Source organism: Pristis pectinata, chromosome 12 (assembly GCF_009764475.1).
Source record: "Pristis pectinata isolate sPriPec2 chromosome 12, sPriPec2.1.pri, whole genome shotgun sequence".
In the NCBI taxonomy this organism is placed as follows: domain Eukaryota; kingdom Metazoa; phylum Chordata; class Chondrichthyes; order Rhinopristiformes; family Pristidae; genus Pristis; species Pristis pectinata.
In genome coordinates this window covers 43,723,422-43,746,208 of record NC_067416.1, presented here as the reverse complement: position 1 = coordinate 43,746,208, position 22,787 = coordinate 43,723,422, and the positions used below count along the sequence as shown (strand labels likewise).

At 47.3% G+C, this 22,787-nt stretch overlaps 1 protein-coding gene across 1 annotated transcript in view; it reads left to right on the top strand.

Moving 5' to 3' along the window:
* The first annotated feature begins 2,840 nt into the window (after window positions 1-2,840).
* dna2 (DNA replication helicase/nuclease 2) overlaps window positions 2,841-22,787 on the top strand; it is a 127,290-nt gene continuing 107,343 nt past the window's right edge. Inside the window, exons 1-2 of the mRNA XM_052027435.1 lie at window positions 2,841-2,911; window positions 8,000-9,306. Of these exons, the coding sequence (XP_051883395.1) occupies window positions 2,882-2,911; window positions 8,000-9,306 (1,337 nt within the window). The 5' untranslated portion in view covers window positions 2,841-2,881. The remainder of the gene's footprint in view (window positions 2,912-7,999; window positions 9,307-22,787) is intronic.

Genomic DNA, 22,787 nt, shown 5'->3' with positions numbered 1-22,787 from the left:
CCAATAACTACTGCATTTCTCCTTGCTCACCGGACCACAGCACCAGGCACGGTGCCAAAGTACCGTTTGCCATGGTATTCCTCTGTCAGGTCATCCTCTCCAACTGTATCTAAAATGTAATTAATCTTGCCTTAACTGATATTTTGGGTGATTGATTACCTGATATTTTGGCTAATTTCTTTCCTTAAGTACTCCCCAAAAGAGCATGCCTGTTTTCAGTTCTCTACACCTGCCCCATTGCTTTCTTTTCTTTCTTCAACCATTTACTATATCCCTTGCCATCCCCACGGTTCAATGGATTTGCTGTCCTTATCTGTCAGGAACATGTTGGCCCTGAAACCTCATTTCACTTTTAAGTTACTCCCACTTGCTTGCAAGCAGCTGCTCCCAGTCAACAATTGTCAGGTTGTGTCTTGTCTTCCCCAATTCCATTCATATGGGTTTCCATAATTACATTGAAACTTAAGAGTTATGGTCACCATCTCCAATATGCTCTCTCACTGACACCTTAACCACTAACTAGCCTGGCTATATTCACTAAGATTAGTTCCAGTATTGCACCTTTTCTAATAAGATTATCTACCTCCGGCTCAAAAAGGTCTCCAGGATGCACTTTAAAGATTCCACCCCATCTAATCCATTCACACTAAGATGATGCCAGTTCATACTGGGGAAGTTGAAATTGCCTACTCCTGTAGCCCTATTTCCTCTTACAACCCTCTGTGATATAAAGTCAAACTGCATATGTCTGCATACATGTTCCTTTATCTCCTGCTGACTGTTAAGAGGCCTGTAGAATACCCCATGAAAAGTAATTATTCCCATTTTGTTTCTAAATTCTACCCAAATGGCCTCATTTAAGAGCTAGCTAAGACATCTTCTCCCATTACTGCTGGTCCCTCATGGTAGGTTGACCTAGAAGATTAAATCATATGGGATCCATGGAAGCTTGGTAGATTGAATTCAAAGTTGGCTTGGCCATTGAAGACAGAAGGTAGTGACAGAGGGGTGTTATTCTGACTGGAGGTCTGTCACCAGTGGTGTTCCACAAGGATCAGTACTTTGACCTCTGTTGTTTGTGAGATATATAAATGACTTGGATGAAAATGTAGGTAGACGGATTAGTAAATTTGCAGACAACACAAAAATTGGCAGAGTTGTGGATAGTGATGAAGGTTATCAAAGGATTCAGCAGGACTTAGACCAGTTGGAAGTATGGGCAGAGAGCTGGCAGATGGAGTTTAATCTGGACAAGTGTGAGGTGTTGCATTTTGGGATGTCAAATGTAAGTGGAAAGTATACAGTAAGTGGCAGAACCTTTGGGTGTATTGATGTATAGAGGGGTCTTGGGGTGCAAGTCCATAGTTCCCTGAAAGTGGTAACACAACTACTTGTGGTGATAAAGATGGCATACTTCATCGATCAGGGTGTTGAGTATGAAAGCCTGGAAGTCATGTTGAAGCTGGAAAAAAACTTTGGTCAGATCACATTTAGAGTACTGTATGCAGTTCTGGTTGCCTTATTACAGGAGGAATGTGGTGGCTTTGGAGAGGGTCACCAGGATGTTGCCTGGATTACAGATTATTATCTTTAGGGAGAGGTTGGACAAATTTGGGACTGTTTTCTCTGGAGCATTGGAGGCTAAGGGGTGACCTGATAGAAGTATATAAAAGTATGAGGGGCATAGATAGGGTAGATAGTCAGAATCTGTTTCCCAGGGTGGAAATGTCAAATATTAAAGGGCATAGATTTAAGGTGAGAAGGGGAAAGTTTAAAAGGGTTTTCTGAGGAATTTGTTTTTAAACAGTGGTAGTTGCCTGTAACATACTGCCAAGGAAGGCGATGGAAACAGATACAATAGTGACATTTAGACAGACACATTAACATAGTGTGTCAGAGTTATACAGCATGTAATCATGCCCTTTGGCCCAACTTGTCCATGCTGACCATGTTGCTTATATTAGCCTGAATTTGACCCGTATCCCTCTAAAACTTTCCTATCTATGTACTGTCCCATTAGGCATTGAGGAAGAGAGACCCTGAAGGCAACAGCACCGGTAGATACAGCATAATTGCTTTCATTAGCTGGAGCATAGAAAATAAGAGCTGGAGTACTGTGTGCAATTCTGGTTGCTACACTTAGAAAGGATGAAGGGTGCAGGTCCTCCCCAAGTTATGAACACCCAATTTATGGACACCTTGCATATATGAACGAGCACTTCTCCCCCCACCTCACCCCTTCCCCAGCTGCAGCAACGGAATGATTGGGTTGAGCCCAGCAGAACTGGGAGCACTGTTCCGCCTCACTCACTCAGTGGTGTGCTGCCATTCTCCCCGGCCCTGCCCGCTCTCCCGAAACAGCTGTTTCTGTGATGCTCTCCCACACGCTGATTTCGCTCATTTCTGATTTACGAACAGTTCAGATTATGAACAGCTCCTCTCAGGAACGGAACCCTGTGGTAACCCGAGGACTGCCTGCAGTTGGAATTGGGAACATACAACAGTTAAGATGTATCTGGACCAGAACTTGAATCGCCCAGGCACTAAAAGGCTACCGACCTAGTTAGTGGGATAGTATAAATGGGTACTTGATGGCCGGCACGGACGTATGAGGCTGGGACACAGAATCAGGTTTGATATCGCTGACTTAGATAACGTGAAAGTTGTTGTTTTGCGGCAACAAGTACATTGTAACGACATAAAAATTACTATAAAATAAATAGTGCACCGCTGTTTTTAGGTCAATATTCGGGCGCTCGGCTGTCCGGAGACAGATTTGCCGCCGAGGTCCTGACGTCACGGGGGGCGGAGCTGGCGCCCGAGCGGCCATTGATGAGCGGCGACTGTGGGCGGCGGGCGGCGTCGTTGAACAGTTGGCGCCATGTGGAGCGACAAGCCCCATCTTCTGGCTGTGAGTACCTTTTTCTTTATGCATCGTGAGTGCTTGCACTTGCCCGGCTGATTACTGAGCAGTGTTCCTCCTGCGGACCGCTGCTGTTCTTCGCTCCCCCACAAAGGCGGCCTCACGGCTATAAACTGAGGCGCTCCCTTTCCCCACCCGCCTTCTGCATTACCAGATATATCGCCCCTAACAAACGCTGCCCTCCGCAGTGTGGCGAGCCCGGGCGCTGGGGACCAGCCGGACGAGCGCTGCCCCACTCCCTGTTTGCCTCAAACACGGTCTTCCCCAGCCCGAGCACCACCTAAACACCAAATACTGCTGCACTTCACTGGATCCCGCGAAACACCCCCTACCCTTCCCCCCCCCCACTTGTATCCCATAGACTTCCAAACTGCTTCTATCCACAGGATCCAAATATTGTTACCCAGTCCTACAAACGAGGAAACCAGACACCTCAAATTCTGCACCCCTCTTCCATCAGACTTCCAATGGCTGCCCTTTTCCTGCAGGGCAACTATCTCCCAGCTTACCTTACTGAACCACGTTTAACCTCTAAATTTGTTCTTGTCCACAGAACTCTCAGACCCTCACACTCGAAGTATTTATTGCTGTTCCCAACCCCACCATTTCTGCAAACACCAGTCTCCCAAATACTGCCCCACCTCACAGCACATCCAAATTCATCTGCATATACTCTACTCACTCTTCCACGGGATCGCTGTGAACTGTCCATGGGTAACCTGGATCTCCAAACACTGTTACTTTTTGGCAACAGGAACTGCCTAAAATGTGCCTCCACCTTTCCCACAGTCACTCCAAAGGCTACCAAAACACCCAAGCTGCCCACAGGAAATCTCCAAATCTGTCCCTTGTATGTTGTATCCCAAATACTGCCTTCTCATAAATATTGTGTGCATCAGCCTCCCAAACACTACCATCTCACAGGGCCCCCTTCACTTCACTGCCAGAGCTGTGATTCTCTCCCCTCCCCGTTAGCCCTCAAAGACTCCCAAGCTCCATTTCCAAATTCTGCTGCTGATCCTGGAGCAACAATGGTAACCACCCTGGCTCCATATATTGGCTGTCTTTCCTCAGACTGAATATCATGTACTTCTCTAGTCAATGACATAGTTAACCACTCCCTGAACCATCACAATCTGTTCCTCTCCGTGGGTCATCCTATCTTCCCCTTGCTGTGGATTCCTGCAATTTCCCAGACTCTCAGACAAGGGGAAGTCCCCTATCCACAAATAGAGCACCTTCACAGCCAAATTTACGTGGCTTCCCTCCACTAATAAAGCCAAGACCAAAAAGAGTAAGAGGGTGGGAGTCTCGGCTTTGACACAGAGTCCTAGCATCTTCACTTGGAGGCAGACCAAGCAGGACAGGCAAGGATCTGGAAGCAATGGTTGTCTCCAGACCCAGAGCAATCCATCACCCCCTTCCAGACACACCACCCCATTGGACCCCACAGAGTGTTCTTTTGCCCCCATTCTGCCCCATTATCATCTCAGCAACAACTATGCTACACCATGTACCTTGCCACTGAACCTCCATGGACTGCTTTCCCCATCACATTGTGCTGTGCTTCTGCTGCCGGACTACCATGTACTTCATAACCATGTACTGCCCAGACCCTCGAATTCTGACCCTCATTCAATAGAACAGTATAGCACAATACAGGCCCTTTGGCCCACCATGTTGTGCTGACCTTTAAACCACACCTCATGACTACCTAACCCTTTCCTCCCACGTATCCCCCTACTTTAAATTCCTCCATGTGCTCATCTAACAATCTCTTGAATTTGACCAATGTATCTGCCTCCACCACCAACCCAGGCAGTGCGTTCCATGCCCCAACCACTCTCTGGGTAAAAGACCTCCCTCTGATATCTCCCTTGAACTTCCCACCCATTACTTTAAAGCCATGCCCTCTTGTATTGAGCATTGGTGCCCTGGGAAAGAGGCACTGGCTGTCTACTCTCTATTCCTCTTAATATTTTATATACCTCTATCATGCCTCCCCTCATCCTCCTCTCCAAAGAGTAAAGCCCGAGCTCCCCTAGTCTCTCCTCATAATCCATACTCTCCAAACCAGGCAGCATCCTGGTAAATCTCCTCTGCACCCTTTCCAACACATCCACATCCTTCCGATAATGAGGCGACCAGAACTGGACAAAGTACTCCAAGTGTGGTCTAACCACAGTTTTGTAGAGCTGCATCATTACCTCGTGGCTCTTAAACTCGATCCCCCGATTTATGAAAGCTAACATTCCATAAGCTTTCTTAACTACCCTATCCACCTGTGAGTCAACTTTCAGTGATCTGTGGATATGAACCTCCAGATCCCTCTGCTCCTCCACACTACCCAGAATTCTGTCATTAACCTTGTACTCCGCCTTGGAGTTTGTCCTATCAAAGTGTACCACCTCATGCTTCTCTGGATTGAACTCCATCTGTCACTTCTCAGCCCAGCTCTGCATCCTCTCTGCAATCTTCGACAGTCCTCCACACTGACCACAACACCAGTGACCTTTGTGTCGTCTGCAAACTTGCTAACCCACCCTTCCACCCCCTCATTCAAGTCATTAATAAATATCACGAAAAGTAGAGGTCCCAGAACCGATCCTTGTGGGACACCGTTAATCACAGCCCTCCAATCTGAATGCACTCCCTCCACCACAACCCTTTGCTTTCTACAGGCAAGCCAATTTTGAATCCACACGGCCATGCTTCCCTGGATCCCATGCCCTCTGACCTTCTGAAGAAGCCTACCATGTGGAACCTTGTCAAATGCCTTACTAAAATCCATGTAGACCACATCTACTCCACTACCCTCATCAATGTGCCTGGTCACCACCTCAAAGAATCCTGTCAGTCTTGTGAGACATGATCTTCCCTTCACAAAGCCATGCTGGCTATCCCTAATCAGTCCATGATTCTCTAACTGCTCATAGATCCTATCTCTAAGAATCCTTTCCAACAGCTTGCCCACCACAGACGAGAGGCTCACTGGTCTGTAATTCCCTGGACTATCCCTACTACCTTTTTTGAATAAGGGGACAACATTTGCCACCCGCCAGATCTCTGGTACCATTCCCGTGGACAACGAGGACTCTCAAAGATCCTAGCCAACGGTTCAGCAATCTCCTTCCTCGCCTCGTGGAGCAGCCTGGGGAATATTCCGTCAGGCCCTGGGGACTTATCTGTCCTAATATTTTCTAACAGCTCCAACACATCCTCTCTCTTGATATTTACATACTCCAGAACATTAACCTTACCAACGCTGTCCTCAGTGTCATCAAGCCCCCTCTCCTTGGTGAATACTGAAGAGAAGTATTCATTGAGAACCTCACCCACTTCCATAGCTTCCGTGCACATCTTCCCACGTTTGTCTCTAATCTACCTTTACTCTCGTCATCCTTCTGCTCATCACATAAGTGAAAAAAGCCTTGGGATTTTCCTTAACCCTACTCGCCAAGGCCTTCTCAATTCCCCTTCTTGCTCTCCTCAGCCCCTTCTTAAGTTCCTTCCTTGCTACCCTATATTCCTCATGAGCCCTATCTGATCCTTGCTGCCTACACCTTATGTATGCTGCCTTCTTCTTCCTAACTAGTTGTTCCACCTCTCTTGTCACCCATGGTTCCTTCACCCTGCCATTCTTTCTCTGCCTCACCGGGACAAATTTATCCCTAACATCCTGCAAGAGATCCCTGAACAACGATCACATCTCCATAGTACATTTTCCTTCAAAAATGTCATCCCAATTTACTCTCGCAAGTTCTAGCCTTATAGCCTCATAATTTGCCCTTCTCCAGTTAAATATCTTCCTGTCCTCTCTGCTCCTATCCTTGTCCATGACAATGCTAAAGGTTAGGGAGCAGTGGTCACTGTCCCCCAAATGCTCACCCACTGAGAGATCTGTCACCTGATCCAGTTCATTTCCTAATACTAGATCTAATATGGCATTCCCCCTAGTCGGCCTGTCAACATACTGTGACAGGAAACTGTCCTGGACACACTTAACAAACTGCCCCGTCTAAACCTTTGGCACTTAAGCTGGTGCCAATCAACATTTGGGAAGTTGAAGTCTTCCATGATAACAACCTTGTCAGTCACTCTTCTATCTGCCTCCTGGCCCCCAGAAGTACCTGCTCTAAGGCGGGGGGGGAGGGGGGAGGTGACTGTCTCACGATGCACAGTATCTACATAACTCTCCCTCCTTGATGCTTTGCAGTGTTTGAAGCTGCGACTCCAGCTCATCAATTCTGAGCTGAAGTTCCTCCAGCCTCATGCACTTACTGAAGAAGTGGTCACTGTGCAGCACAGCAGGGTCCACTAGCTCCCACATCAAACAGCTGCAGCCATCACCATGTCCTCCATCTGAGCTATTCTTTCCCTACCTAGTTTTATTCTACTTAATATTTATAACAATAACAGTTAAACCTTACCTTTACTTACCAGCTACTCACCCTCCTCGCCCTTTTACCGCCTAGGCCCGTTGAGCCAAAGCCCAATCACTCTGCTCCCTCTCGCTCTGCTGCCCGGTCCGACGCACTGTCTTCTCTGTGTTGATTCCCTTACCCTGCACTGTCCTTGCATCAGCCACAATGTTCAGTGACCCTCTTCACAGACCCTTGCCCCTCTTCATGAAATGATGTATAAGCAACAGGAAGTTCTTGGGTTACAGCAGGATTCTGTTTTGAGAACTATTTGTAACCCGAACTGTTTGTTAAGTTGGAAATGAACAAAAACAGTGTGTGAGAGAGGATCACAGAAACTGCTCTGACGGGGGATCGAGCAGGGATTGGAAGAGCAGCCGCCAACTGGCCTCTGTGATTCAGTAAGTGGACGAGTGGGTCTGTTTAGCGCTCCCAGCTCTGCTCTCATTTGGGAGAGAAGGGACGCGGAAGTGCCCTGTTCCCACCCAGCAGAAGATGCCTGTGACCCCACATTTCCACCCCATCATTCATATGTACGGGATGTCCGTAGTCGGGTGTTCATAACCTGGGGAGGACCTGTTATTTTCCTCTTGTTCAGAGCAGCAGTAAACCTATCTGACATTTTATTACATTTTTATTTCCCTCTTTGATATAGTCCTCATTGGTGGAAAATAAATGCTTTGAGGAAATTGCATTTGGACATGGAATTGATGAAACGAAAGGGATAAGGAGTTTCCCAGTGAACATCAGTCAATTGGAATGCAACAATGAAGAGAATTTTGTGAAATCAAGTGTTTTAGATGCTCCTGATATGAGTGAAGTGGTCCCTGAATGTCTGGTGAATAAAGTAGAAGTTTTTACTGTTCCTGAAACACAGATTAATGAGATTGCAACACCCACTGTAACACCAGTGCATAGTGGGGTGGCAGCTCCCATCTCTCACATCTGTCATTCTAGTTTTAACCAATCAAAGGAGGATACAGTCGCTGAATTTCAGCCTTTTTTGAGCTGTTCAGATACAGAAAATGAGAATCCGGTTCAACGATCTAGTTTTACCGACAAGAAAAAGAGGCAAAATGTACTGAGAGATTCTGAAACATTTTGTCCTGTTAAGTTGCATGGGAAAAGATTTACTAGTCCTGGTGGGGTACCAAGGTCAAAGAAATGGAAAGCAACCCTGGTGAAGGAGAAAGGTGATGCTGGAGCCCAAGATCCAGGGGCTTTCTCCGATAGTCTTCTAGAGGAGTGTCTAATGGCTATTAACCAAAAAACTTCTGAGTCTCAGCTATGCAGCCCTATGAAGAAAAATGAGAATGGAAAACTAAAAAATAGCAAGACAAGACAATGGGTAAATGGTATTTTGAAGGTGTTCCCTTCTCCAGATACTGTAAATAAAGATGCAAAGTTATGTTTGACTAGAAAGAGCAAGATGGGGAACCTCCAGTTGCCCACACACACAACTCCGTTAAGGAATCCCTTTCAGAGATTAGACACAAAGCAATACACAAATATACAGAATAAAAGTTGTGATTCTGCATTGACTCGAGTAACTAAAACAAAATACAATGACTGCAGTAAAAGGGATAGTGAATGGAAATGGATTCAGTCCACAATGCCAGTGAACAAAGCTTGGCTGGAGACACTGCAAATGCGCGCACAGCTGGATCCTATGAAAACTCCTGGCATACCTGCAGGACATCAATGTGAACAGTGCAGTAGGAGCACTATACTTAATTGCATCCATTCAGAATATAAAGACTATGAAGAGACTGAAAATACAGACAACAAAGGAAAGGCTGTGAAAGCTTTAGAGATGGAGCTTTATCAAGATGAACTGCATTCCAATGTATCAAACAAAACCCAACTTGCAAAAGTTACAACAATATCAGACAAGACACAAGAAATAAAGATGAGGAACCAGCTACAGAGTTTCAGCAGAGCAGCAAAGATGAGCTGCTTGAGGTACAAATAACTTCTTACCTTTGTAGTGTACAGTTATTTGCGTAATTTCAAGAAGGGAATTAGGAGAGCCAGAAGGGGCCATTGAAAAGTCCTTGGTAAGTAGGATTAAAGAGAATCCCAAGGCATTGTATACATACATCAAGAACAAGAGGATAACTAGGGAAAAGGTAGGACTGCTCAAGGATAAAGGAGGTGCTTCTGTCGTCCCGAAATCAATTTCCCTATCCATCCACTGTAAATAACACAGTGCCACGAGGTTGATTCGAACAAATACCTTTATTAGCAGTGCACCGCTAGGAGAATTCTCTTCAGCACTCACTAAGAGTCGCTTCCCGAGTTCTCATAGAGATCTCGAGACAGCTATCACATCTTTTGTCTTAGTATAATTGAGTTATAATCAAGGCTTTCAAAGGCAGGTATCACCCTTCATTGTTCAGACAAAGTCTTTACCTCGATGTTAATTACACTCAGTATCGCCACCGTCTGACATATCGGAATGGTTCGTTACCTGAAACAAAGGCAGTTAACATTCCAACCTAACTAGTGGGTCAGCAGCTTGCTAGTCCTTGCTAAAGAAATATAAATGCAAATATATATATTTTTTGTTTGCCAGTTATAGGTATGGTTGCAATTCTTAACCCTTCACTTCCTCATTCCCTCCTTTTTATCATTTCATGATAAACTAGAGCGGTGCTGAGAACGGGGCCGAGAGCTTATTAATAAGGACCTTGCAACAAGTATTTAGACAGGCCAGCACAACACAGCATACTATTATAATCACGATTAGTCCCACAGCTCCATGCAGCAGGTATGATGCCCACGACCCTCCTAGCAGCCACCCCAACCAACTTGTCCCTCCTGTCAATCCCTGTCTAAAGCTATTTACTTGCGTCTGAATGTCCTGAATGGCATGGGAGATGTTGTAGGACTCGTCCCTCACGTTGGTGATGCATTTGTCCCCAACTATAGCACATACTCCTCCTTGCTGAGCCAACTGGTAGTCCACAGCATACCGGGTCTGCTGGGCATAAAGTCGAAGCTCTGCCAGTTCCCAGTTCACTGCCTTCAGGCCCTCCATAGTACTGTTTCCCAGTGCAGCCAGTCCACAAATAAGGTAGTTCCGGTTTTTTGCGGCTATAGTTCCTGCCGAACCCCCCAGAGAGAGAGTACTCAGGAATCCATAGCCTAATGATGCTAAGGGAGATCCCAATGACATAGGATCCTTCCAATCCTCACAGAACTCCTCACTAACTGACTGCACCACAAGTCTTCGTTGGACATGAGCCTTCTGGGGGCAGGGGACTGTGACCGGCCCGATCGTTCCTATTGCAAACCAGGCTGGCAGAGTGGGGATGGCTGTGGTGTAAGTGCCATTAAAGAGGAACACATACCCTTCCTTAGCCCGGTAGCAGGTTACATTACCCGATTGCCATGGACTGGGCATTTGAGAAGACCAAGAGATCCCAGCAACATTTCTCCCATGCTCCCTCAGGTAATTCTCCCTGGTTAGCCATTCTAAGGAGACATTAGACAATCTCACGTGGGTCCCGTTCCCTTCTCCACAAACCCATCGCTCTCCTGCAAGTAACGTAGCACACCTGGTGGCAGCGCACTCACAGCTAAACCATCCCCCTTTAAACCTGCAATTCCTCTCTGTACAGGTAGTGGCGGCACATGCTATCGTATGCTGTACAATTGCTAGCCCACAACCCCACCCTATGCCGGTGAAACAGTGGGAGAAGGACTGGTGGTGGGCTGTGCTACTAGGTCCTGTTACTGTTCCTTGCAAGCATTTACCCGGCAGCACCCTCCTTCCTGTAAGTTCCCATCTGTCCAACACACTTGGTGTGGCTATAAAAAGGCCTTCCACTGACTCTGCCAAGGGGTAACAAACGGTGCGATTCCCATGTAGCTGCATATGTATTTTGTAAAACAAATTATCCTCTAACGCCCACACAAGAGTACTGGTAATGGTGAGGAGTCCGAATTTAAAAGGTATTAGCTTTCCTCCAGTGGCCATCGTTTGCAGTCGCTCAGATGAATCCAGCGTTCCTGGCCTTTTACTTTCACAGCTGTTGGTGTTTGGAGTAGTATCTGGAAGGGGCCTTTCCACCGAGGTCCCAGTTTAGGGTGCTCCCAATCCCGTATCAGTACCGAGGCTCCGATTTCCAGGTCAGGCAATTCCGTGTTCTGCCCTTCAGGTGGTTTAAAGGCACTCTCCACCTGCGAATGAAGAAACTTTAAGGAGGATGTAAGTTGTCTGAAATACCTTTGTAGTTCATCCCCCATGATATTAAGGTCAACCTGTGTGGGGGGTTGGGTGGCAGCGTCCCATGGGGTTCTTCCCGGACGCCCATAGACAATTTCAGCAGCCGATACCCCGGTGGCTGAGTGGGGGGTGATTCTCATATGGTATAATGCTAAGGGGAGAACCTTCAACCAGTTTAGACCTGTCTCTGACACTAATTTGGTTAGTTTATTCTTAAGGGTGCTGTTAGCTCTCTCTACTACACCCGCTGACTGAGGGTGGTAGGTGCAGTGAAACTGCTGTTCGATATGCAATGCCTCGCACAAGTCTTTATTTATTTTCCCTATGAAGTGGGGGCCATTGTCAGAACTTATCCGTCGGGGTACCCCAAACCTTGGTATAATCTCTGTGAGCAATAACTTTACCACTGTTGAGGCCTTATTATTGGTGGTTGGAAAAGCTTCAATCCATTTACTAAATACATCAACAATAATAAGACAGTACTTGTAACAATGTACACGCGGTAATTCAATAAAGTCGAGTTGTATGCATTCAAAAGGACCATCTGGCAAGGGGGTTTTGCCTGGGGTGCACTTCACCCCTTTCCCAGCATTGGTTTGTTGGCATATCAAGCACGACCGTATTTTGCCTTGTGCTGCTTCCTCCAATCTGGGGTGCCACCAGGTACGTAATAAAATGTTACTCATTCCCTCCTTGCCAGGGTGGGTGTCAGAATGTAGGCAGTCAATAAGCATTGGTAACAAAGAATCAGGTATACATACTTGACCGACTGGAGTAACCCAGTGGCCGTGTAGCGCAGAGTGCGTACACTCGTGCGCCTTCCACATTTGTTTTTCTGAGTCGGGGCGTCCCCCTGTAAGTGCTGCACAGTGACCATGTCTGGGGTGCCCGGCGTTGCTATGTTTGGCTTGCAAACGACTGCTTGTTTTTCCTTAGTGGAAATGGTTTTAGACCCCTGGCGTGCTGCCAATTTCGCTTCTATATCTGCCCTGTTATTGCCGTGGGTTATTGGGGAGGCATCTGAGAGGTGAGCGGAGCATTTAATGATGGCCAATTTGTTTGGGAGGAGGATGGCTTGGAGGAGGTTCTTTACATAAACCGCATTCTGTATGGGGCTACCTGTAGAGGTCAGAAATCCCCTGTGTGCCCAGAGTTGGCCAAAATCATGGGCAACTCCAAAAGCATAGCGGGAGTCAGTGAAGACATTAGCTACTTTGTCCTTGGCTAAAATGCAAGCTCGGGTCAGGGCAAAGAGTTCTGCTTTTTGGGAAGAGACTGGGGGCTGCAGAGATGCAGATTCCACACTCTGGGAGTCATTAACCACAGCATAGCCGCTAAGGCGGATGCCCTGTTCAGAAATGTAGGAACTACCGTCGACGTACAGGTTTAAGTCGGCTGACTGGATGGCCTTATCTGAAAGGTCCGGGCGGGGTGCAGTTAAAAAGTGGTTACGCATTAGACAGTCATGAGGTGGGTCCGCAAGATCCTCAGGTGGGGCCTCTAGGAAGGTGGCAGGATTAATGGTCGTACAGTAAGTAAAAGTGAGGAGTGGGTTATTCAGGAGTGCTACCTCGTATCTGTTTAAGCGGGCCTGGGTAAGGTGTTGCGTCTGGTGAGAAGTTAAGAGTGCCGTTACGGTATGGGAGGAATAAACCATCACTGCCTGTTGCAAGGTTATATTGGAGGTTGCTGTTACTAGGGAATAAATGGCTGGAAGCATTTGTGAGCATGGTGGAAGTCCCCTTGCAACTGGGTCCAGCCGAGTGGAGTAGTATGCTACCGGTCTTTTCCTATCCCCATGGGTTTGAGTAAGGATGGCTGTAGCGCAGTCCTCTAGGACATTCACGAAGAGCTGAAATGGGCGATCATACAAAGGGCGTCCCAGGGCCGGGGCGCTGGCAAGGGCCTGTTCGAGGCTATCAAAGGCCTCCCTTTGTTCCTTGGTAAGTTCAAAGGGTCCCACGGACTGGCTTGAGGCCAAGGGTGTGAGGTGCTTAGTAAGGAGCGCCACGTTAGGTAGCCACTGTCTGCAGAAATTTACTAACCCTAAGAAGGCGCGCATACCCTTTGGGGTAGTGGGCGGTGGGGTGGCAACGATGGGCAGAATACGTTCGGGAGTGAGCCGCCGCTCAGTAGCACTTAAGAGGGTGCCCAGAAATTTTACCTGGTGCTGGGTTCGTTTTACTTTCTGTGGAGGTATTACGTATCCCCAAAAGTGGAGCGCGTTAAGTAGTCTATTCGTGTCCGCGATGTTGGCGGGCTCCGAGGGGCTTGCTAGTAAAAGGTCATCTACATACTGGACAATGGTGGTTTATCAGAAAGGTGCAACCCTTGGAGTTGATTATGTAAAACTTGGGAAAAAAATAGTCGGGGAGTGTATAAAACCTTGCGGGAGGTGCGTCCAAGTGTATTGCTGACCTTGGAAGGTGAAAGCAAACAGGTACTGCGAGTCAGGAGAGAGGGGAATTGCGAAAAATGCATGCTGCAGGTCCACAATGGTAAAAACGCAAGCGTCGGCGGGGATACTGCTGAGAATGGTAGTTGGATTCGGGACCACGGGATGTAGTGGCTCCACTATCTCGTTGACCTTACTTAGGTCTTGTACAAGGCGCCACTCTGTTCGTCTGGGTTTGGGGATGGGTAAAATGGGGGTGTTACAAGGTGATTGGCAAGGAACCAGGATGCCCTGTTTGCAGAACGAATCTATTAACAGAGTTATTCCGTCGACTGCCTCTCTCCGAAGGGGATACTGTGGGACGGAAGGCAGTTGTGCTCCCGGTCTTACACGGATCTGGACTGGGGTCACTGGGGTGTATCCCACCTCGGACTTCGATGCGGTTCATAAATCGGGGGTGGGTTCATCCGAAGGGAGTCGATGGGGCCAGTGATGGTGTAAACAGCCCGTCACCGAGAAAGGGACGAGGTAATAAGTCAGGGTCCCCCCTGGCAGAGCCTGAGGAACCCCGAAAAGGCCTTTGTCTGCCTGTACCTCAAGCCGGTGGGCTAGGAATCCCAGTTCCTTTGGTCTATGTCCCTCGTTAACTGACAGGGTAATGTGAGGGGACATCAAACCTGACTGATTCCACAATTCATTAGGCACTTGGACTAGAAGTGCTGGCCCCTCCTTCCCTACTACTTCCCCTAAAATAGTGACGGTCACCATGCTACCCAGGAGAGGAGCATACAACCCTTCTAGTTCCCTTGAGGCCCCAGTGGGGTTGTAAGCTAGCGTCACATGCGGGTCAGTGGTTTCCAAGGGTGGGTTAAAATCGCTGCTTGTGAGGTTCACCGTCCACCACTGAGGAGGCTGGTGAATCCAGAGGATCCTATGGTTTTTAGGACCAGTAATGGTAATACCGTCATCCAGGCATTGTATTTTGAGTTGGAAGGAGCAGAGCAGGTCCCTTCCGGCTAGGTTAACCCCCAGGCTTGTGGTTACTGCAAACTGGATCAGGCATTCCTGATCTTCAAATTTAACTTGTAAGGGTTCAGTTAAGGGGTAGAATCTTTCCTGTCCCTCCAGTCCGCTCAATGGAACTGAAGCAGTGGACAGTTTAAAATTATGCTGGGTAATACAAGGGGCTTCAAGGGTCGAAGTATTTGCTCCCGTGTCTATCATAAAGGGAATCGGTTTTCCTTCAACTAAGAAATTGACGATGGGTTCATCGTCCGGGTTATCGGTGAGGGCAGGGTACATGGAGAGGCTACTCTCCATGTCTAGTCAGGCAGAAAACGGGTTGTTGGTTGAAAAAGGTTGTCGTCTACCAGGGGGTCTGGTCTGCCGATGACGGTAGTGGGGGCAGTCCCTCCGCCAATGGTCAGGTGCCCCACAAAGGTAGCATCCCGTCGGTCTGGCGTTCGCCGGTGCTGGTTGTTGGGGTCCCTGGGTCCTAGGTAATTACGAGAGGGTGGTGGTGGTGGCCCTTAAGTCATTGGGGTATAGTGGGTATCCTTTACCGGACCAGTCAACCCCTTCTGGAACGCAAAATTGCTGCTCCATTTGATAGCCCGTATTGTCGGAGTAGGAAGGTTGGGGCCGAGGGGGTCTCTGCACCGTTTCCTGTTTTATCTTTGTGGCTTTCAACTCGCGCCCGTTACTCCAGAAATGGACTAGCGCCCTCCTCATGACTTGTCGTGTGTGGTCAGGCCAGTTCATGTCATTAGTGCGGATAGATGAGGCCACTCCCGCAGGGATGCATTGTGATAAGAGGGTGTTAAACTGGGGGGAGGCATTTCCTCTGTTGTAGGCATCGTTCCCCGCATAGGTACCGTAAAGTGAACAGAAACGGTCCCAAAAGTCTGGGCTGTCCTCACCTTGTTTTGGTCGGCATTCTAAAACTTTAGTTATGTCAATAGGCTGTTGGAGGGTTTTACGAAGGGCAGTTCTAATAGTGGCCACCTGGTCCTGAGGCCGGACGGCCGCCTGAAAGGCTGTCCAGTCAGCATAGTTCCCCAGGTGTTCTTTCCACTGTGCCACTTCATTAGTCGTAAGGGTCATGCAACAAAGGCTGAAAAGGTCTTGTGGGGCGGCCTGATACATCTGAATTGTCCCAATCACATAATCTATGAATTCCTCCGGGTTGGTTTTACGGTTGGGTGCCTGACTCATGATTAAGCACATCTCCTGAGGCTTCCAAGGGGTGTAAATTTGGATTGTAGGATTAGCGCTGGCTTGGGCTGGATCAGGATTGGGAACACTCCTGTTGGGGAATTGTTTCTTAACCTTGGCTCCCTTAACCCCGTTCAACATGGTCGGTAGGCTGGGATCTGTCGGGTCGCCATAATCAGTGGTAGAATCAGAGTCGGTGTCCGTCTGAGAATCTATTGAAGGACCGTCCCTTGCCAGAAAGCTCCGTCGTTTGTCTGTGGCCTTTCCCTTCGACTAAGCCGCATCCTGGTTCGGGACGCAATAGGGCCATGGACTTGTCCTGTGGGTGGGACTTGGCTAGCAGTCGCTGGTGGTAGGGGCGGGACGGCTGGTGGGCTAGCCGCATTATATGGGGGCGGCAATGAAACCGGGGGGTAGGTAGGGGCTGTGGGTCGGACCATCCAATCCTCCTCCTCTTCGTCCGTATCATTACTTTGGAACAACAGGGGCACGCCAGACATGTCGGGAGGTACCTCTACTTTATCCTTACTACTTTTATTTTTATTTCTGCTCTTCTCCTTATACACCTCATTTACCTCTCCTCTCTCCCTTCTGCTCCTTTCAGCATCGTGGTCTCCGCACTGAGACTTCAGGAGTTCCCAACTCTTAGGATTTCCCTGTTCATCACACACACTAATTCCCCTTCTGCGTGCATTATGTTCCCAGCTAGCCTGCTTAGATTTATTTGTTAGCTCTTCGGCCGTTTTTCTCCAAGTAGACATTAATAATTTCCATTTTTCCCCTGTATTCCGCTCCCAAATTGCCTTTTCTGCCTTTAGGCATTTATCTACATCCCAAGTTCCCCCCAATGGCCATATTTCGTTTCCCAATTTCTTATTGAGGCATGCTGATAATTTACGGAAGTTACTCTCGTTCTTCGGATCGTCTTTACATAACCTAGATAGTGGGGTATTGGACCCAGACTTATCGAGAGTTTGTCCCATATTTGTATTCTACCCGATCGGACGGTACGAATTGCTGCGATTACCTATAAGGTCGGTCTCTTTCCTTCACCCACTTCAGGTTCCTGACCTTTCCATAGGGGATTTCCCCTCTTAAGAACCGGTCTAAGGCAGGGTGGTAGTACTGGAGAACCGATCTCAGAACTTAGAGCTCAAAACCTTGAAATTCACAACTTAAAATCCCAAATCCAAAACTGGGGACTCGAACCCCCAACAGGACTTAACTGGGGACTCGAACCCCGAACAGAACTTAACTGGGGACTCGAACCCCGAACAGAACTTAACTTAACTGGGGACTCGAATCCTTTCTTACCTGTGGCACTCGGACAGGTTCGCGAGGAGTCCGTCAGAGGATTGTCGGTAAGCGAAGGGATCGATCAGGTGTCCGACTGCCTGAGAGGGATCAAGGTGAATCATACCTTGTGGGCCCGTCCGTCTCAGGTGACCGTTATCCCTGTCAGTTGCTCACGCCGCTTCCGAAACCTCGTCTTGGACTCCTGGCTGGCTCGCCAAATTGTCGTCCCGAAATCAATTTCCCTATCTGTCTGCTGTAAATAACACAGTGCCACGAGGTCGATTTGAACAAATACCTTTATTAGCAGTGCACCGCTAGGAGAATTCTCTTCAGCACTCACTAAGAGTCGCTTCCTGAGTTCTCCCCGAACAAAGGGCAGACAGACATTTATACAGGAATTGTCAGGCACATCTCATGCAAACGGCGCCGGGAGTTTCGGTCAAGCTATAGAGATCTCGAGACAGCTATCACACCTTTTGTCTTAGTATAATTGAGTTATAATCAAGGCTTTCAAAGGCAGGTATCACCCTTCATTGTTCAGACGAAGTCTTTACCTCGATGTTAATTACACTCAGTATCGCCACCGTCTGACATATCGGAATGGTTCGTTACCTGAAACAAAGGCAGTTAACATTCCAACCCAACTAGTGGGTCAGCAGCTTGCTAGTCCTTGCTAAAGAAATATAAATGCAAATATATATATTTTTTGTTTGCCAGTTATAGGTATGGTTGCAATTCTTAACCCTTCACTTCCTCACTTCGAGGTGGAAGGTCCTAAATGAGTACTTTGCTTCAATATTTGCCAAGGAGAAGTACATGGAGGATAGTGAGATCAGTGTGGAGCATTTTGAGTTAAAGAAAGAGGTAGTGTTGAGTCTCTCGAAGAGTTAAGGTGGCTAAGTCTCCAAGGCTTGATGGGATATACCCCAGGTAGGCAAGAGATGAGATTGTTGGGGCCTTGACCAAGATCTTTATGTTCCCTCTAGCCACAGGTGAGATACTGGAGTACTGGCAAGTAGCTAATGTTCCGTTGCTCAAACAGGGAAATAGGGATAATCCTGGAAACTATAGACCAGTGAGTCTCACGTCATGTCAGGGAATCAGGGAGGATTCTTACAGATAGGATTTATGAGAATTTGGAAAACCGTGGCCTAAATAGGGACAGTCACCATGGCTTTGTGCGGGACAAGTCATGTCTTACTAACTTTTGGGGAGGTGATGAAGGTGATTGACGAAGGTAGAGCTGTGAATGTTGTCCACTTGGATTTTAGTAAAGCATTCAGCAAGTTCCCTCATGATAGGCTCATCTAGAAGATTAAGATGCATGGGATCCACGGTGACTTGGCTGTTTGGATTCAGAATTGGCTTGCCCATAGAACGCAGAGGGTAGTGGTCGATGGGTCTTAGTCTGTCTGGAGGTCCTTGATTAGTGGTGTTCCAAAGGGATCTGTACTGGGACCTTTGCTGTTTGTGATATATATAAATAACTTGGATGAAAACGTGGATGGGTGGGTTAGTAAGTTCACAGCCAATACAAAGGTTGGTGGTGTTGTGGATAGTGTAGAAGATTGCCAAAGAATATAGTGGGATATATATCAGTTACAGATATGAGCACTGGGAGTTCAAATGGAAAAGGACAGTACACTGTTAATGGCAGGGTGTTAATGGTACAGAGAATCTTGGGGTCCGAGTCCATAGCTCCCTGAAAGTGCTGCACAGGTTGATAGGGTGGTAAAGAAGGTGTATGACATGCTTGGTTTATTGGTCAAGACATTGAGTTCAAGGGTCAGGAAGTTGCGTTGCAGCTTCATAAAACTCTAGTTAGGCCACATCTGGAGTATTGCATTCAGTTCTGGTCTCCATTATAGGAAGGATGTGTGGAGGCTTTGGAGAGGGTGCAGAAGAGGTTTACCAGGATGCTGCCTGGATTAGAGAGCATGTGCTATAAGGTGACATTAGACAAATTTGGGTTGTTTTCTCTGGAGCAGCGGAGTCTGAGAGGAGATCTGATAAAAGTTTATAAGATTGTGAGTAGCATAGAAAGTAGATATCTTTTCGCCAGGGTCGAAATATCTAATACTAGTACCCTATCTATGCCTCTCCTAGTTTTATAAACTATAGATCTCCCTATAGAATAAGCTGGATGTCCTACACACATCAAAATTCATCATTGAACCAAGTATAAATGTGCAGTTACTTGTCCAGTATGGAAGCTGCACATAGGGGAAAACTTGAATATCAGTAGATATTTTTACATAAATTTTCTGAGTGCCTCAATGTCATCAGGCCCATGGATCATAATGGGCAAGGCTGTGCAGTCATCACAGACATCCTTCACACATTTGCCACAACTTAGTATTAATTTATATGTTTAAGAGTCAAAAATGGCAAGGGAGATCGTGCAAAAGACCAGCACAATGCAGGATTACATGACGTTTGCCAGTCCCTCATTTGTAAGCAACTTCTTTCTGAATATTCATAGAAACATAGAAAAACTACAGCACAATTTAGGCCATTCGGCCCACAAAGCTGTGCTGAACATGTCCCTACCCTAGAAATTACTAGGCTTACCCATAGCCCTCTATTTTATTCAGCTCCATGTACCTATCTAACAGTCTCTTGAAAGACCCTATTGTAGCCGCCTCCACCACCGTTTCCGGCAGCCCATTCCACGCACTCACCACTCTCTGAGTAAAAAACTTACCCCTGACATCTCTTCTATACCTACTCCCCAGCACCTTAAACCTATGTCCTCTTGTGGCCACCATTTCAGCCCTGGGGCAAAGCCTCTGACTATCTACCTGATCAATACCTCTCATCTTATACCTCTATCAGGTCCCCCCCATCCTCTGTCTCTCCAAGGAGAAAAGGCAGAGTTCCCTCAACCTACTTTCATAAGGCATGCTCCGCATTCCAGGCAGCATCCTTGTAAATCTCCTCTGTACCCTCTCTATGGCTTCCACATCTTTCCTGTAGTGAGGCGACCAGAACTGAGCACAATACTCCAAGTGGGGTCTGACCAGGGACCTATATAGCTGCAACAATACCTCTTAGCTCCTAAATTCAATTCCCCGATTGATGAAGGACAATACACCATATGCCTTCTTAACCACAGAGTCAACCTACGCAGCCGCTTTGAGCGTCCTATGGACTCGGACCCCAAGATCCCTCTGATCCTCCACACTGCCAAGAGTCCTGTCATTAATACTATATTCTGCCATCATATTTGACTTACCAAAATGAACCACTTCACACTTATTTGGGTTGAACTGCATCTGCCACTTCTCAGCCCAACTTTGCGACCTAGCTATGTCCCTCTGTAACCTCTGACAGCCCTCCAAACTATCCACAACACCCTCAACATTTGTGTCATCCGCAAACTTACTAACCCACCCCTCCACGTCCTCATCCAGGTCGTTTATAAAAATCACAAAGAGCAAGGGTCCCAGTACAGACCCCTGAGGTACACCACTGGTCACCAACCTCCACTCAGAATACAACCCTTCAACAACCACTCTTTGCCTTCTGTGGCCCAGCCAGTTCTGGATCCACACTGCAATATCCCCTGGGATCCCATGTCTCCTCACCTTCTCCATAAGCCTTGCATGGGGTACCTTATCAAACGCCTTGCTGAAATCCATATACACTAAATCTACTGCTCTCCCTTCATCGATGTGTTTCGTCACATCCTCAAAAAATTCAATCAGGCTCGTAAGGCAGGACCTGCCCTTGACAAAGCCATGCTGACTATTCCTAATCATATTATACCTCTCCAAATGTTCATAAATCCTGCCTCTCAGGGTCTTCTCCATCAGCTTACCAACCACTGAGGTTAGACTCATTGGTCTATAATTTCCTGGGCTATCCCTACTCCCCTTCTTGAATAAGGGAACAACATCCGCAACCCTCCAATCTTCCAGAACCTCTCCCGTCTCCCTTGGCGACGCAAAGATCATTGTCAGAGGCTCTGCAATCTCCTCCCTCGCGTCCCACAGCAACCTGGGGTACATCTCATCTGGTCCCGGCGACTTATCTAACTTGATGCTTTCCAAAAGTTTCAGCACCATCTCTTTTCTAATATCTACATGCTCAAGCTTTTCAGGCTGCTGCATGTCCCCACTACGATCCCCTAGATCCTTTTCAGTAGTGAATACTGACGTAAAGTATTCATTAAGTACCTCTGCTATTTCTTCTGGATCCATACACACTTTCCCACTGCTGCACTTGATAGGCCCTATCCTTTCGCATCTTATCTTCTTGCTCTTCACATACTTGTAGAATGCCTTGGGGTTTTCCTTAATCCTGCCCGCCAAGGCCTTCTCATGTCCCCTTCTGGCTCTTCTAATCTCTTTCTTAAGTTCCTTCCTTTTAGCCTTGTACTCTTCCAGATCTCTAACATTACCTAGCTCTCTGTACCTTTTGTATGCTTTTCTTTTCCTTTTGACTAGATTTATTATAGCCTTCGTACACCACGGTTCCTGTATCCTCTCGTGACTCCTCTGTCTCATCGGCACATGTCTATGCAGAACTCCACACAAATATCCCCTGAATATTTGCCACATTTCTTCCATACTTTTCCCAGAGAACATCTGTTCCCAATTTAATCTTCCAACTTCCTGCCTGAGAGCCTCATAATTCCCTTCAAGTAAATGCCTTTCTAGTCTGTCTGTTCCTATCTCTCTCCAGCGCTAACGTAAAGTAGATAGAATTATGATCACTATCACCAAAATGTTCACCCACTGAGAGATCTGACACCTGACCAGGTTCATTTCCCAATATCAAATCAAACACAGCCTCTCCTCTTGTAGGTCTATCTACATACTGTGTCAAGAACCCTTCCTGAACACACCTAACAAACTCCACCCCATCTAAACCCCTCACTGTCTGGAGATGCCAGTCGATGTTTGGGAAATTAAAATCCCCCATTACAACAACTCTGTTATTCTCACACCTTTCTAGGATGTGCTTCCCTATCTGCTCCTCAATAACCCTGTCACTATTGGGCGGCCTATAAAAAAACACCCAGTAAAGTTATCGACCCCTTCCTGTTCCTAACCTCCACCCACAGCGACTCCGTAGACAATTCCTCCACAACGTCCACGTTTTCCACAGCCGTGACACTATCTCTGATGAACAGTGCCACTCCCCCACCTCTTTTGCTTCCCTCCCTGTCCTTCCTGAAACATCTAAAACCCGGCACGTGAATCAACCATTCCAGCCCCGGAGCCACCCAAGTCTCCGTAATGGCCACCACATCATAGCTCCAAGTATCGATCCAAGCTCTAAGCTCATCCACCTTGTTCACAG